The sequence below is a fragment of the Gallus gallus genome, chromosome Z (assembly GCF_016699485.2).
Source record: "Gallus gallus isolate bGalGal1 chromosome Z, bGalGal1.mat.broiler.GRCg7b, whole genome shotgun sequence".
NCBI lineage: Eukaryota > Metazoa > Chordata > Aves > Galliformes > Phasianidae > Gallus > Gallus gallus.
Window position 1 is genome coordinate 31,485,114 of NC_052572.1, and position 17,274 is coordinate 31,502,387.

The 17,274-nt window shown below is 39.5% G+C and overlaps 1 protein-coding gene across 22 annotated transcripts in view; it reads right to left on the reverse strand.

Moving 5' to 3' along the window:
* The window catches only part of MPDZ (multiple PDZ domain protein), a 100,155-nt gene extending 86,246 nt beyond the window's left edge, over window positions 1-13,909 (reverse strand). For 18 of the 22 annotated variants that reach the window (XM_040655587.2, XM_015280115.4, XM_040655586.2 and 15 more), the window contains exons 1-3: window positions 13,880-13,909; window positions 5,855-5,940; window positions 5,093-5,259 (exon numbers count right to left, since the gene is read on the reverse strand). In XM_040655587.2, the coding sequence (XP_040511521.1) occupies window positions 5,093-5,259; window positions 5,855-5,870 (183 nt within the window). In that variant the 5' untranslated portion in view covers window positions 5,871-5,940; window positions 13,880-13,909. Of the gene's footprint in view, window positions 1-5,092; window positions 5,260-5,854; window positions 5,941-8,416; window positions 8,498-13,424 lie in introns of those variants that run through there. The other 4 variants (XM_046905404.1, XM_015280109.4, XM_015280108.4 and 1 more) reach the window with 4 other exon arrangements.
* Between the last annotated feature and the right edge of the window lie 3,365 nt (window positions 13,910-17,274).

Below are 17,274 nucleotides of genomic sequence, written 5' to 3' on the forward strand. Positions count from 1 at the left end.
AAAAAAAAGACAGGGATTTCCTAGAAGGAATCCAGTGGAGGGCCACAGAGATGATAAAGGGTCTGGAGTATCTCTTGTATGAGGAAAGACAGAGCAACCTGGGTCTGTTCAGCCTTGGGAAAAGCAGACTACGGGCAGATCTGACTAATGTTTCTAAATATCTAAAGGGAGGTGGAAGGCTCTTCTTGGTGGCGTGTAGCAATAGGACATAGCAGTGGCCTAAAACCTGTACACAGAAAGTTCCATACAAACATGTGGAAGAACGTCTTTTAAAGTAAGGGTGACAGAGCACTGGAACAGGTTGCTCAGAGAAGTCATGGAGTCTCCTTCCCCCAAAGATATTCAAGATCTGTCTGGATGCCTATCTGTGTGACCTACTGTAGGGTACCTGCTTTAGCAGAGGCGTTGGACTCAACCTCTTGAGGTCCCTTCCAACCCCCTCAATTCTGTGATTCCGTGTCTGTAAGTCCAGTTTTTCCCATTAACTTCACTCTGAACTTTTCCATATTACTGTTATTTGCATACTACTAATGTAAAAACAATCCCAATCTGTTAAAGCCCTCTCTGGACAGAATGGTAATGTCCTTTGTGTTTCTGGAAGGCTCCTTTACACATACAAGTGTAGTGAAAAATATACAATTCTGGAAAAATCATGTCATGTACAGAATAAATATATACATCAAGAAAGCTTCAGTAATTCTATCCTAACACTAAAATAAAACAGTTTTAACAAGATATGAATGATGAAATGATACCATGGTATTAGTTTGCTCAGATACGGAATACAGCACTTACCTGCCTATATGCACAAATAGCAAAGAGAAAAATAGAGCTGCACCTCAAAAATGAGTAAAACACATACCTCTCGTTATCATTTGTAATACATATTCTGTCTCAATCTGAAATCCTTCTCATTCATTCAGCATCCAATACTCATGTTCCAACAGCAGAACAGTCAAGATCACCATATTATCTTATATTAGAACGCACGACCGGTTCCACTATTTTCTACTTTAAGTAAGTTTGAAGAAGTTCTTACATGTGCAGTGTTCATTAAAACACATCATTTTCCATAGGGATATATATATATATTTCTCTCTAGTAGACAACTTTCACATCCTGTTGCTAAAACTGAAGTAGCAACATGTCAAATATTCATATTGTAGCGTCACATCATTTGTTTCCATAGACAAAATCCCACTCAAATCAACCGCAAATTCTTCTCCAAAGGAGAAGGCAGCATGCAGAAAAACACTGTGAAAGCAGCACTGAAACCTCCTCCAAGTCTCCTACAAAGCAAGCAGAAGTGATACATGCAGAACCCTACCCCTCAGCAGTGCTTCTAAGCCATTCTGGTAACTGTGCCTTCATCCCCCAGAAAAACAGCTCTGTCCTCACAGGGGTATGAACCAGACAATAACAGAAAACATTAAAAAAAAAATAAATGTGAGGAACATAGCCAAGCCAATGGATTTTTTGTTCTGGTGGAGAGAGAAGGAGGGAAGGAGGCAGTGGATGAACAAGAGACAGAGAGGAAAAGAAGTGGCAGATAGTGTTTGCCAGCACTGAGTGATTCTTTTTTAAATATATTTTATACAGAAAATACTATTGAAAGACTTGGAAAATTCAAAATGTCACCATTTCTGCTACTCTTTTTGGTCAGTCTCTCATCTTCCAACAGCAAGATTGCTCTTTACAAGCTGAAAACAAACATTTACAGAAGAACATGGGATACTACGAAAGAGAAAAAAATCTCACTGCTGCAGTGTTCTTCAACTCAAGTGACGGCAAAGTCAGGAGAATAATTCTCTATCAAACTTTCTTTCAGCATTCCTAGATTTTTCCCACTCAAGTTCCTAAATATGCAGAGATAAATCTGCAGTGTAAATAAACCCTGTTTGCTCATCTAAGGGGAAAACAAACAAACAAACAAAAACATATCCTTAAAGCACTTGCCAATAGGCAGCAAAGCATCAGATTCGCTGACGTCAGCATTCTGCCTCACCAATATACAAATGAAGCAACATACTGCTCAGCCTACACTCCCCCACTGAACAAAAAATGCAAACTCAAAAGGCTCTCGTTAAGTTCACATCAATGCTTAAGGGAATTAGTTCCCAATTAACACACAGAAGCCTTAAGGAAAAATGAGAGAGCAAATCTGAAGAAATATGTGCACAGAGATGCTCATTTCTCAGATCTTCTCTAGATGTTTAAACGACCACTTATCTAGGAGAAAAAAAAAATGAGGAAGCCTAGCATTTTAGACTATAAAAATGGCAGTAGCGTCCACTGTATCCAAGTGCTTGGACTCTGTACTTACATCTTAGGAAAACATGACAGATGTTTACAAAATTACCAGGCCATTTTCCAGACCTGCACAAACAGAAGATGGTCTCACAGTTATCTTTATGCCTTCCGGGCTAGATATTAGGAAAAAAATTATTCATAGAAAGTGTAGTAAGGCATTGAAACAGGTTGTCCAGAGAAATAGTAGAGTCACCATTCCTGGAGGTGTTTAAGAAAAGTTTTTTATGTGGCACCTAGGAACATGACTTAGTGGCCTTGGTGGTGATGGGTCAACAGTTGGACCAGATCATCTTAGCGGTCTTTTCCAACCATAATGATTCTCATTCCAGATGCTGTGTCTCAAAACAGAAATATGTCCTACCCTCAATTTTATGAGACCACTACTGGCCCACAGATCTCTGCTGGGACACTCACAATGAATCAGTTTAATTAAGAAAATTAATTGTCATCATTTCTTCTCTGCTCCCATCTTCTCTTTCACACTTATACTCTCCTGACAGAGGGTCTTCTCCTGACAATTTTGCAGAAGTAGTCTTGAAACTCTAAAAACTCATACATTAATTAAAAACACATTAAGAATTTATCAGACTGTCACTTACAATTTACCTTAACAGTCAGATCCTGGTTCAACTTTTAGGATAGCTCGTTGCACATGTGAGACTTTTAGCAATCTCAGTCTGCAGCAGGTAGACACTGCAACAACCAACCGTTCATTGCACTACTCAGCACCATTTCACAAGCCTTGATGTTTTCACTGACTTAAGAGTTCCAAGAGCACAACGCCTTTCCAGCCATAAACAGAAAACTAAAAAGTGGCCCCCAACAGAAGCGCAACTTTGAAAACACTGAAGTTAGTTTTCTGAAATAGCTATTTTATTGTTTCATTCTTTGTCTTGTTTCAGCATTACTTGTAAGCATTTAAATAAAGCAAAGAAGAAACAGACAATCTCATGTTATACTGCAGGGAAGAAATAAAACCAGAGGGAAAAAAAAAAAAGGACACTAAAGAGCTGATCAAAATTTAAGAATGGAAACTTGTAATTGCATGTTCAGGTGTTTATACTAGCATAAATCAAGAAAGAACTTCACATACAACTAGTTCTATCAGCTAGACTGGGTATGTGTGCAGGCCATTGAATTTACTGCATAGATAATAAGCCTGTGGGGTTAGGGGCTGCAGGTGAAATTATATGTGTATATATATATGATCTGATATTAACTATGGAATATTGGTAATGGCTCATTTAGGTGACTGAATTTAGAAAAACAAGCATTTTTTAACTACAAAGACAACATCAATAAGTGAAAATTTATTTGTCTTTTCAGCAAACACATGCTAGTGTTTCAGACATCTTATTTTTTGACTGTACATATCCACAGTAATTATCATAGAATTAACTATGTGTTTTTGGATGTCAGTTTCCAAATAACAGAGCCTCAAAGAACCTCTCAGAAGAGCTTTCCACCAAGACTTCGTTTAATCACTCCAAATTTAATAAGTTATCACATATGAAAAAAAGCAAAATTAAAAAAAATCCATGTCATGTATGGCACCATAGACTCCACTCTAACATATCTGTTAGTGTAAAATAGTATCAAGATAATTTTCAGGAAACAGTAAAGTGCCATGCAGTTGTAGTAGCCTCAGGAACACAAAGACTCCTCTCACCAGATACATTCTAGCAAGAGACAAGATGCAGCTTCCCGCTTCAATAAGGTCAATACGCAGAGTGTCCCTCCTTCTGCTTCAGCATTTATCCATATGCCACATGCTAAGTGTGCCTTGATGAGATGTTTTAGGAGTTCGAATGTTGCACATTCCATTGTTACAGAATACAGAACTTCAGACCACAGATTGATGAGAATATACAGTATGCAAAGAAAATCAGGTTTCTTTTTCCACCTGCCTCACACTGTTTAAAGCATCTGAAGCCTGTAAGAAGCATTTCTAAGTTGCAGAAGTGGCTGGGCTATACTTAAAGAAGATGGCAGAGCTCTGTGGGTGTTGGCTATACATGAAAAGCAGGTTAGCAACTTATAGGGTTGTAACAGTAACAATGATCAGCTGACGGTTGGACTTTATGATCCTAGAGGTCTTTTCCAACCTTACTGATTTTATGATTCTGTAGCTGCCCAGTTTGCAGCTTTCAACAGAAAAACTATTCACACAGCAAGATGTATAGTTCAGACCTAATTCAGCTACTGAACTAAGTTTTATACTTTAACTCTTATTCTGTTGGCAAGGAAATAAAGTGATAATAATACATAATTATGCCAATAAAAATAAGATGTCCTTTTTCTCATCATCACTGAAGAAAGGCAGAAAAGTGATACTTAAATTCTTGAGGAAGAAGAAAGGAGGTAGGACATGTTGTTTCTTTTTAACCTCTTACTCTTACATAAAGAAAAATATATATTCATCTCCTTTTGAAGCCAGTATTGTACAGGGAAGAATGAAAGAACAATCAAAACACATTACTTGCTTTTCAAAGACAATGACAGAAAGCGATACATTAACTTACTACCCAGTATCATAATTTCCCCCCAGTGCACACAGTAACTTACAAGCACGTACATAAAAAAAAAAATAATGTATGCATACTCCATGTACAATGGGACATTATAAAGCCCAGAAATGTCACTGGGTGTGTCTTCCTCTGTCCCCCAAAGCTTTGAATCAGATCTTTGATTTAGGGTAATTTCAATACTCAACATGCAAAACGACATACATGGTTTTACACCTTCAACTTTTCTCTTGCATCTGGGAGGCTAATTTTCCTACCTGATCTCTCAGCTGTTGAACAGAAGTTTGAAGGTTGAGAATTTGATTAAAAAGAGGACTCTGCAGCACTGATTTTAATAAGTTCAGTTTTTCTTCATTTGCGATGTCACCTCTATCCCGAAGCTTTGCCTGTAAGCGCTCCACAGCCTGGAGGGCCCGATGTGTATCTGCAGCAACATTCATTCAAGTCAGTGGCAGTTTAGAAACAGTCATACTGAAAGCACATAAATTTTATTAAATACCTCTCCTTTTCAAACTAAAGAAGTCTAGAAGGGTTTTTATTCAGAACTGAACCAAATATGTCTTAATGAATTATGAAGTCAGAGGAAGAGCACATAGCAGAAGGCAAATAATATGCTGGTTAGTTGTTTTTTTCCATTAATAACTGGGTTGCAAAAAAGTGGAAATTTTTCATTAAAATTCAGTATAGGAATTGTGGCTAGAAGCAACTGCAAATAAAAACAAAAATATCCCTAAAAAGAATAAGATGTCTTTTCCACACAGACCTTTTAAAAAAACTAGAAAAAAACAACTTTTTTTCAACAAAAAAAAAATCAACAAAAAAATTAAATACATTAAATGAATGATGGTACATCTTTGTGTTTCCTAATACTAAAAGCAAACAAAAAATTGCCAAGCATTTGTCATAAAAAAAACACTTCATTTGTAAACACCAATATCCTATATCTATTATGCACAACACATTTGACAAATACAGCGATACAAATTATAATTAAGCACAAAAAAGAAAAAAAAGATTACCAATTGTTTCTAACATGCTCTCTGCTTCTCAGCTCCTATTCCAACATGGAAAGAGACAGCACATACAAATATTGTCCTGGTTTTTCCTGAAAAAATAAACACAGGGAAACTGTCAGATATAGAATACGAAGTAGTGAGCTCAGAAAGAAAAGAAATTGACTTCTGAAATTGATTGCCAAGCCCCCAAAACAACAGCCCACTAAAACTACATCTCCTTAGATAATTTATTTCTACATTTCCATATCAAAGGTCCTGTCTGTATACTGTTGCACAATATGCTCTGCATTGCTTTAATTAGAAGCTATGAATCATAGCTGTCACTGAGACTTCACAGCATTTCATTGCTTTCCTTTCCAGTGATTCATAAAAACATTCCCTGTAGGTTCAATTTTCAAGCCCTGTGTTGACAATATCAGGTGCATGAACCTAAGAAGAAATTCATGAGTCACAAAGCATTACTGCTATCCGGACTTGCAGAACTGTCACACTACAACCTCCAGAACTCACACTACAACCTCCACTGCTTACATATACCAATAATAAGAGTCAGATATGGCTGATGAATGATTTTTGCCAGCACAAATTCACAGGCAAGAAAATACCCTACAAAGAATTCTGAAACTGATTAGTATTTTGTGAGTTTGGGGAGGTTGAACGGTTTTTTTGCTTGTTTGGTGTTTTCTGGTTTTTGTTGTTGTTGCTCTTTGGTTGGCTTTTTGCCTTTTAGAAATTAAAAAAAAAAAAAAAAAAAGGCATTTCTAACATTGCTCAGAAATCTGTGATTTTGTATGAGTGGGAGAGTCTGCCTATCCACAACTGTGATGGAGACTGTGAAGGAGGTAAATGAAGTGAGAAATCTAAATATCACTGCAGGTGCATGAACCAACTTGTGCTTTTTATTTATTTATCCTTCCTAACAGTACCTTTGTTTTCTCGGTAACAAGAAAGCAGTTTAAGATAATATGCCAACTTCAATCTTCTAAGAAAGGCACCACACAGAAAACACACACCACACAGCACTCAGGAAGAGTTAAGCACTCAGGAAAAGTGACTTTTTTCCTTGAATAGGATAATAAAGAAAGGATGGTGGTGATAGATCTCTGGGTATGACAGAGTAACTAAAATTCAAAAGGGCCATTAGCCACAGAAGCTAAGCAGGATAAACATGAATCAATCCCCACAATAAAAGTGAGAAAAAAAAAAAAGCTGTCAACACAAATTTGCTTAGAAGGACCACAAGCCAGGATAAATATTTTGACAACCATGCATCATTTGCAGTCTGAAAAGAAAAACCAAATCAAGTGGCTTCAAGTTCTATTGCCAGACTTCCCTAGTTTCGGTATGCCTCAAGCTTCATATCAGCTTATTTTATGGCATATGCATTTACCAATACATTGCTATAGAAACACTGATCATCACTTTTAGGACAACATATCAGTTAGAAATAGGCACGAAATTCAAATCCTTTTAATGTGTTAAACTAACCTTTTCCATGATACAAGTTACATAAACATGCGTATCAATAATAAATAAAACAAGACTTTATAAATTTGTTTTCTTACTTAAGAAGGTAAATCCCAGCACACAACTACCAGATCTGAAAACAAAACCAAAGAACATCTTGCGTTTTCACATGTTCACCCTTCAAAATCAAGACTGTCTATTTAACAGGAAGGGTTAGATGAGGTTATTAAAAAAAATTAATGAAAGAAGCTGGTTCTCCCCTAACCTTAAACACCAGTAACTTTTACTTTCAGATGAAAAAGCTATTATCACATAGCCAGTTCAGAGGCCCTATTTACAAGTAGAGTCATTTACAAGTAGTGTTCACAGGTCTTTTTATCAGTGGCAATGCCAATTAAAGAATTTCTTTCCTGTTTCACCCTCCTACTTCTATGTGCACAACTGTTTATGCAGCTGTGTTTTAGATCCAGTCAGAAAACTGCATGAAACAAATATGGAGAGTATTAGTTAGTTATTTCAGTCCCACAGTCCCACAGATGTACATGGACACAGCCATCATATCTTCAACTCTCAAATTCTGAGGAACTAATCAAGAAAAAAAGAAGGTTACTTGTACTGTAGGCCTTCTGCTTCAGATCTGTAAGAATCTCAAGAAGAGGAGATATCTTTTAGAGGCATTGGATATTGCATTACAGTGTGATCCAACTTGCCCATTTCTAATGTGTTGTGAAAGGCATGTTTACAAGCAATAAAATGGACAAGGTCACCACCGTGTTGGTGCAACCCTCGAATACTCATCACTGATGATTTGAAATTGAAGCTTTCTTCTGAACACAGACACTTGTTAATAGAAGTCATTAAGTATACTTCTAGAGATAGAGATGATCCTACTTAATCTGCAATGAAAAAATTGCTGTACACTGCTAAGACTCTCATGATACACTTTTCACTTACCTCATACATTAGAGGTAGGAAAACTGCCCCAGTGCCATCTTAGTGCCAGCAAATCAGTTTTTAACTCTCACTTTATTTTACTTCTCCTAAATTTTCCTTATTTTGTTTTTGTATTGCCAGGGATTGACACCTCAGCTGACCCACCTAATGCTCTTGTAGACCGCAGCTCAAAGAAGGATCAAGACAGGAATTGCTGTCAGAATGTTTTCCTTCAGGACACTTCCACTGAAAAAGAAGCAATGCCCCAAGGCATACCCAAGGCATTCATAGTATTAATCACAGTTCGAGATGACATCCTTTGCTCTGTGCACACTCCGACGTGGCAAAAGCCACCCAACTCTTCTCCTGCTGTGCCACATCCATGCTAACAGTTGGGATCTGTCAGCACCAGCTTAGTGGCACATCAGCCTAGCTGAAGTACAAGGGTAGCAAGCATGCATCTGCCCAAGATGCAGTACAGGGACGTGTCCATAGACACCACTCCCACCCACCACAGCAACAGCTCCTGGCCTTTAACACAGCACACTTCTAGGTATTTCAGTAATAATGCACCCAGCAAACCTTGTCCAAGGAGAAGTATGGAGACACATTTCAACAAAGAGTTGTCTAAGTATATCTTTCATTTGCTATAGTGAATATTATTACAATACCATCACAAATTCTAGATACGTGAATGAATGAAAGACTGTTTCTGATCATCTCGTTTTCCATACTCCTGGCCATCTGTATCGCAGGAGTCCAAAGCCAAAACCTGTCCTTCTATATATGACACAAACAGCAGTCATGACTCAAAGAGCTTACTAGCTCATCTCAAAGTAGATTTAACTATTTATGTGCTCCAGTCCTAAAGTTCACTAATCTCTTCACAATAATAACATTGACTGACTTAGACTTTTTTAATGGCTACGGAAGAAGTACTGCCAAATGAACAGCAAATTAATTCAGTGTTTCCAAAGACACAGGTGTGACTTTTAAAAATAGGCACCTCATCCCTTTACTCTTGTTTTATAGTAAAAAAGTAAAATAAACACACAAGTAATTTTAGCTAAGTACACAACGAGAAACTTAATCTTCTGCTAAGCTTGCACAAAAGCTAAAGATAATCCCCTACATCATATAATCATTAATACACTTGCACTTCTAAAATTCGACTCTTCCCACAGTAACACACAAAAATGTGTTACATACACATCCCTCTGTCACTGCAGCTGGTCTTCTCATAGAACAGCTGCCAGAAAAAATGCTGCAGCCCTGGATTCTTAGTGCCCACTCCTAAAGCACTCAAATCCATAGGTTTAAGAATTTTCAAGGTAGACAAAGTGTATGCTCAATACCTCCTTTTCACTGCAGTCATGCAAACCTTATTAAGCAGAACAGGCATAAGACTTGTGAAAAAGGAAAACATGAGTTCCTTCTAATTATTACTCTTTCACACCTGATCTTGTAACTCCTACAAGGAAACTTCCTCTTCTGCATTTACACATGCTCCATCTACTATTTCACAAATCCATTTCAGATAATACCTCGGAAACTCATGCTCACAGCACTGGATTAGCAAACATGTGATGCCAAAGATAGAAAACAGAGTAATAGGCTTTGCCTTGTAGCTCTTGCATTACTTTATATGCCCCCAGGATACAAAGGAAGTGCCTATCTTAAGAGCAATCTCCAGGTCCAAGCTTTGGCTAGGAGCTGCAGGAGATTAAAACCAAATCTGTCTCAGTGTAGCAACATGGTAATCAAAGCCTACACTCCGTAGATGATAAGAAGAGTATTTCAAAAATTCTAATTAAATTTCAGCACCCGGGTCTGGGCAAAAGGTGTTCCTTCTTACTTTACTTTTATCCCATGCCTTTCTATTCCCCCACTTTCTGGCTGTCACTCAAACAGGCATATTGTGTTAGCTCTGGTTGGCAGAAGAATAAAAACCAAACCACATGGGAAACAGAAGACACTGATTACCAGGAAACCTTCTGTATTGCTTGCAATTTAACCAACCTTTTCTATTTCACCCAGCTACCTCCCTCACCCTGGCTAACATCCCTGTGAAGAAAATTACAGTGATCCTCGTACTCCTGGAAAACACGTCTCGTCAATACAAAGCCATTTGAAACCATTCAAGCTCAACTGAAAGATCTCATGCTTCCTATCCTTCTATTGCCATGAAGGCAATTCGGCTGTTCATACAGCACTTTCAAGGACTCCCAGAAGTATTATACAATCTCAACAACTGTAGTCTGACAAGCACAGCCTTCACTACTCACAGTGACAGTGATAAACATACTTGAGCACAGAGGAGGAAAAAAAAAGGGGGGGGGAAAAAGAAACAGGCAGTGGAAAAGAATAAAGGCAACTACAAAAAAAGGCTAGCCTACTGCTTCCACAACAAGATACCAATAGGCAGAATTAACATCAACCACCCATTTCATCAGCAGAGGGACTGCACACTTCTGTATGACAGAAGAGAACTGACTCAATACCTGTCAAATCTATTAGTGAAGGCTTAATATAAACAAAATTAAGTCCCACAAAGAGCAAAGCAGATCTCCACTGACTGCCAGAAAAGTAACAGGAAAGTATGAGAAGTATGAAATACACATTTAAAAGCTATGTTAAAGGAAAACTGTTCCAAAACATTCAAAGCAGAAACAAAAAGCCAGTTCACAAATTGACAGAAAGGCTGTATGGAAACTATAAGCTATTTGGTTTGTAAAGTGACAATGCTAGACTCCTGAAACTTAGCAGAACACTGAATGTATGAAAACGGGGTAGAAAGGCAATAGCAGCAGCTCTGTATCTCAGAAGAAAGTATGCCAGTAAAGCTAAACAACTATGAAAACCAGATTTTGAACATTCAACTATTTTAATCTTCTGCACACATAAGTTTTAAGGAAACCTGCAAAGCTTTCAGACCAACGTACAATCTCTTTGTTTCTCTTTAATTAATAATATTCTGTAATACAGTCAAGAGCTCTACATGAATGTTTTACGCTAGCTGATGCGCAAGTTACAATTCTAAGCCAGAACTGGGCCTAAATGACACCTCCTACTTTCATTTGCAGATAAATATATGTGATGCAAAGTATTCACAAGTAACTGGTAAAGAGTTCTGCAAACAAAACAAAAACAAACAAACAAACAAAAAAAACACAGTAGGGGAACTTTTTTGGTGTACTATTAAAAAAACCAAACAGATAATCTGTTTACAGAAAAGAAATCTTGCAATAAATAAATTGAGATTAACTGAAATAATTTTCTTTAAACACTAGAAATACAGGATTAGCTTCAGGAACTGAAAAGCAGCTTCTCAGCATACACAAAATATATGTGACACTACACATCCCAACCCGCTCTAAGAAGCTTAGACATGGTTTATATTGCCTATTCACTTTTCCAGTATACAGAGTTTATTACCAAATTCATTGAATTTAGATAAACTTAATTAAACACAGTTTCTACAGTAGTTGCATCTCTTAGCATATACTGGATTCTTCATAGAGGTAAAGACAGGATACATAAATGGTTAAAAAAAAAGAAAAGCCTCACTGTTAAGCCAATGAAGAGTCATCACTGTCCTTACAAACCAAAAATGCTGTAAAACTTCTATCGCATACTGTGAAAATAAAGGAAGAATCATGCAGGAAGTCATTACAGCACATAAAGAGAATATGATACAAGCAATACAAGAACTGAGTTTGAAAAGCCTGTTAAAGAACTACTCCGCAACCATATAGGCCAATTATTCCACAAGCAACAACCAAGTGTACTCCAAACCAATTTCCGCGTGAAAAGAGGGCACTGAAAACAAAATGACATATTTATGCACTGACTTGTTGAGAATGCCTGTGGCAAAACAAAGCTGTCCTTACCAATGATGACAGACTACATTATCAGCTTGATATCGTATTTGCTGAAACTGCTTCAGTAGGATGTTTCAGTGGAAAGCCAATTAGAAAACGTAAAGTATATCATCTTCAGAATTTAAAATTTTCTTGCATGAAATATGGACCACATAATTTCAAGCATTTTTTTGTTTCTAATCTACTGATTGCTCCACAGAATTCACAAACACAGTGCCATACTGAAAATAAAGCACATCAATTAGTATGTAAGTAGCGCAGCTCCTTTTTTTCCCCAGTGCTGAAATCAATCTAGCTTTCCCAGTGCACTGTTACATGAAGAGAGGGAGAATGTATCCAGTTCCCAATGAAAAGTTTCTTGATAGCACAAAAAAAGCCAGCAGAAACACTGGCTGTAGTCAGTAAATGTTACACATGTGCTCTGTTGATGCAACAGGGACGTATTAAATACTTGTACCCCAACAACGGGTAACAATGTTGAAAACTACGATGATGTTCTCTGCCATTAAAACACCTACATTAATATGCCCTTAGGCATTTTTGTTCAGCATTCTTGTTCCTTTAATGCTATGTTACTTTCCACTTTTGTAGGGAATTGACATTTCCCAGACACGTTTTACTACTTTTCCCTTTATTTATTTAGACTCTTCCCTCCCAACAAGTTGTTATCTTGGAAAATGCCCTGCTGATACAGAAACAACAAGGCATTACACAACAGGCTGCCTCAACAGCTGAAACCAGGCCCTTTTGCTTGGCCCAGCTACTGCTCTGCTGGGCAAAGGACTCCGCCTATCGCCTCCAGTACCATGGCTAGGAATAACGTTTTCTTTTCAGCAAGTTATGCTAAGTTTCCTGCGTGTGCTAAGAAGCAAAAGGGATGAGGCTCTGTTTTTAAAAGCTGAAAGAAAAGGGAAAAAAAAAAGAATGTAGCATTGCTCAGCCAGGCTGCAAATCAATCCTATGAGATGTGGTACACAGAGCTCACAGGGTCAGCCCTGAGAGAGATTTTTTTTTGCCTATTATTCTTCCCAGTAACACAAAAATGTACTGGAAGCAGAACGGAAATCCACCCTAGACAGAAAGCATCCCATACAGCAAACCCTTTTCCTCTCACAGCCCCACCTACTAGAAGGCAAAACTAAGGCCTCGCACCCACTCTGCTGAAAGGACCGTGCCTGAACGCGCACTCGGGGACCAACAGTGGGGTCCGCGCTGCAGGAAGCGTCTGCCACCCGCGGAAAGCGGTATCCACAGTGGAAGCGCAGTACCCCAAGGAGCCCATCAGCGCCTACCGAGTCCCTCGAACGCACCCACTCAAGGAAAAGCCAGTGGCTTTGCTCGGGGCCTGCGGCTGCAAGCTGTCGCGGGAGCAGACATCCTCCAGGGATGGGAACTGCCCGCCGGAAGGGGGGAGGGGGGGGGGACGAAGAAGAACGAGAGAAGGAGGCGCTCAGGGACCTTCCCTCCCGTGGCCGCCGGTGACGCGAGGACGGCTGCCCCCGCCAGGCCCGCAGCCGCCTGTCTGCCGCAGGCCGTGCCGCGACACCGGGAGCGGGGAGCAACAGGCTCGGCCCCCCGCGGCCTTTCTCCTCCTCCAGACCGCCCCGCCCGCCGAGCCAGAAACATGACGACAAAACTTCGCGAATAAATACACTTAAAGAGCTGACTCGCAACTCCGCACGGCCGGCGCGCACGCTTCCTGAAGTGCGCCGAACCCCTCTCCCCGCAGCCCCCTTGTCCCGCTTACCCGGCGGCTCCGCGGGCCCCGATCTCCGCCTTCCCCCTTCCCGCCCCCAAGTAACGGCGCCGCGCCGCAGGGAAGCGCGTTCAGGCACGCCCCGCCGGCCTGAAACCTAATCCTGCCCGCCGCCCCCCCGGGCCGGCCCCGCGGCACCACCCGGCGCATCCCGGGGGGCGGGGTGGGCTGAACTGCCCTCCGCGGTGCCCGGGCAGCGGAGCCGCCCGCCGGCTGACACTGAGCGCCTTGCGCCGTGGGGGGGGGGCGGCGGGCGGCGGGCGGCGGGCTGAGGCGCGCTGCCTTTGCTCGCCCGTTGTGCGGCTGTCTTTGGTAAGAGCTGTTCCTCAGACAAAAACAACAGCACAGTTAAAGAGTCAGCGATAGGACAAGCGGGAGCCGTTGTAGATGGAGAAAGGGGAGATTTAGGTTTGATTTGAGGGGGAGATTCTTCACTGAGGGCGGCGCTGCCCAGAGAAGCTGTGGGTGCCCCATCCCTGCAGGCACTCGGGTCCACGTTGTAAGGGGCCCTGGACAGCTGAGTTGGGGGGGGCGGCAGCCCTGCCCAAGGCGGATGGGTGGGTGTATGGCCGGGGGGGCTTTGAGGTCCCTTCGAACCCATTCTGTGTCTGCTGGAAGTAAAGTGGAGCGCTGTCCTGTGATGGAAATGATCCGGGTATTTGCACGTTCACAAGCAGAATGTTTTTCATGCAAATTTAAAGGAACACCCCTCTTTGTACATTTAGTGTTTTTGTTATTGCTACTATCTGACAGATGGACTTTTGCAGAAAGCTGGCTTTCAAGGCAGTATTTCTCATTATAGCCAGCAGAACTCCAAATGATCCTTTTACTGTGCTGCACTGTAAAATCTGTGCGTAATTAAGTGCTTAAAAATCATTCTTCCAGTTTATGGCTTCGAAAAAAAATTAATAATTTTCAGTATTTAGCTCACAATTTGCACTGTTCCATCCAGTGTCATCTGATGAGCGCTTGCCCATCAGATCAAATACTAGGATTCTGTTTGATCTATCTGGAACCGTGAATGCTGTATGAACTGTCTCACCCGCATTCCATATTACATCAGACTTCAATGACTGTAGAATAAAGTCTTCAATAGAAATTCAACAGCACGTGTCATTACTCAACAGTGAATTCACTAAATGCAAAATCAGACAGCTATCATTTTTGTTTATTCATATATATACATATATACGAACAGATGTTATTTATGTAACAATGTAATTATATAACTGTTTTCTAAACTGTTGCTTACTGAAATAAAATGTGGTGATGTCAGAAGTTTATTTGGAGTTTAAAAAGTCAAAATTAGGTGTATAGTGTTTTACATAATACTAACGTATTATGTAATGTAATGTACTAATAATAATGTTTTACACCTAATGCTCAATATCCCCTGTGTAACAGTCCCTCCTAGGACACCCTGTGTTTGTATGGGATATGCCTTCCAGATCATTACCGTAGGCTGTACTCAAAGTAATTGCATGGTCTTAGTTGTACTCACACACTTGTACTTGCAAAGGTGGACTTCTCAGTAAACATGCAACACAACTATGCTTTAAATATACATCACAGCAAAATAATGAGTTTTCACTTACTGATGATGAGTGAAGTCAAGTTGTGCAGTAACATCTAGAAAATAGCAAAGAAAACTGTTTGGGGTTGTAGTACACTACTGGTCTGGGACTTATACATGCTAACAGGTTTAGAAGGACTGCAACAGTAATTACTCAATTGTATCTTATTTTTACCAGAAGTAAATTTTACTGGTTTCACCATAAGCAAACCATATTACCTCTCTGGAACCTTTCCAGAAAGAGGAGGTCTTATGCTATTAAGTTCTCCAAGGTGGGCTTGATGTTGTGCCCCTAATGCACAACATTAAAATTGTGTTGTGACTTCGTTAGTATAAGTAGAATAGCTATTAATGTTTGCAATTTTGAAGGTTGTTGTCCTCAAAACCTGGAGGAAGAGAATCTCTCTTGTATTTTAAGCTTAGATGAGTTTATGAGCTAATGAATGATGCATACATCCATACATTCATCTACATGCATTTGTCACATGATTTTAAAATAAAACTGCAGACAGCTTTTTAAAACGCAAGCTTTCCTCAAAAGACAATTACTACAACAAAATCCATTATGCTGTATTCTGTTAGGAACACTTTTTAAAAAGAAGACATAGGGAATCTTAAAACAGCAACAACAACACCAAGTACTTGCTGTTCTGTTATTAATCTCCAGTAGTATTAACTTCTTTATTATGAGAATGAAGGAGTACTGGAACAGGATGCCCAGGGAGGTGTGGAGTCTCCTTTGGAGATCCTCAAAACCTTTCTGGACACTTTCCTGTGTGACCTGCTGTGGGAAAACAGCTGTATCAGGGAGGAGGTTGGACTTAATCTCTAGAGCTCCCTTCAATTCTACGCAACCCCTACAATTCTGTGCTTCATTTCTCAGGCTAATCTAAAATATACTCATGGTAGAAGTATGAATACTGGATGACATGTCTACCTCACTGACTTTTTTTAGAACATCTTTCTGGTAAAACAACAGAAGTTAATATTAATAAGGCTCTGCTTAGATTTATTAGAAGACGTGGAGGAGAAGTAAACTCAGAAGATAAGTCCTTACAGAAAACCAAGACATTTTGTGTGGCTGTTACACCATTCATTAGGTGTCTGTTGGGAATGCAATCTGAAAAGAGTAATGGAGACAGGATTTGAAAAATGAAATGAGAATAATATCCTGGTCCTGTTCTACCTCAGTCATAAACACTGACTTCACTGTGAAAATGATATTTCCTACAAAACCTCTTTGACAACATTTTTGGCACAAGTCACAAAAGAAGGTGTATTCACGAAAGCAATTGTATGGTTTTATGACACTGAATTGTGAATCAATACCATGTCAGTATGTTTTTTTACTGCACAGCATTTTTGTATGGAAGTTTCAATTGGATGTCTTACTACAAAATTTATAAAATACGTATTTTAGGGAACTCTAGGTCTCCAGAGAGAGAGGACTCATATATGTATTCATATTACGCTTATGCTTGAAAAATCCCAACTCTGAACTTAAAACATAAACAAGAGTCTGATAAATCTTTCTCTCAAGCACTAATCTAATTAATGGTTGAATGCATTTCAGCTTTTATATGCTTACTCTTCAGTACTTACAGCATAATTTTGTTAATGGTTATACACATGTACTTATTCATTCACAGACACAGTATTACACTTCTGAGCAGAGTACATACACAAAATTTAGGTCAAACACCACTCATAACCATTCTTGTCAGAAAATGGTAATGATTATTATAGATCGAATCTTATTCCCAAATGTGTACACCAAGAGTAGTCCATAGCATTAAGCAGAATTAAACTGTAG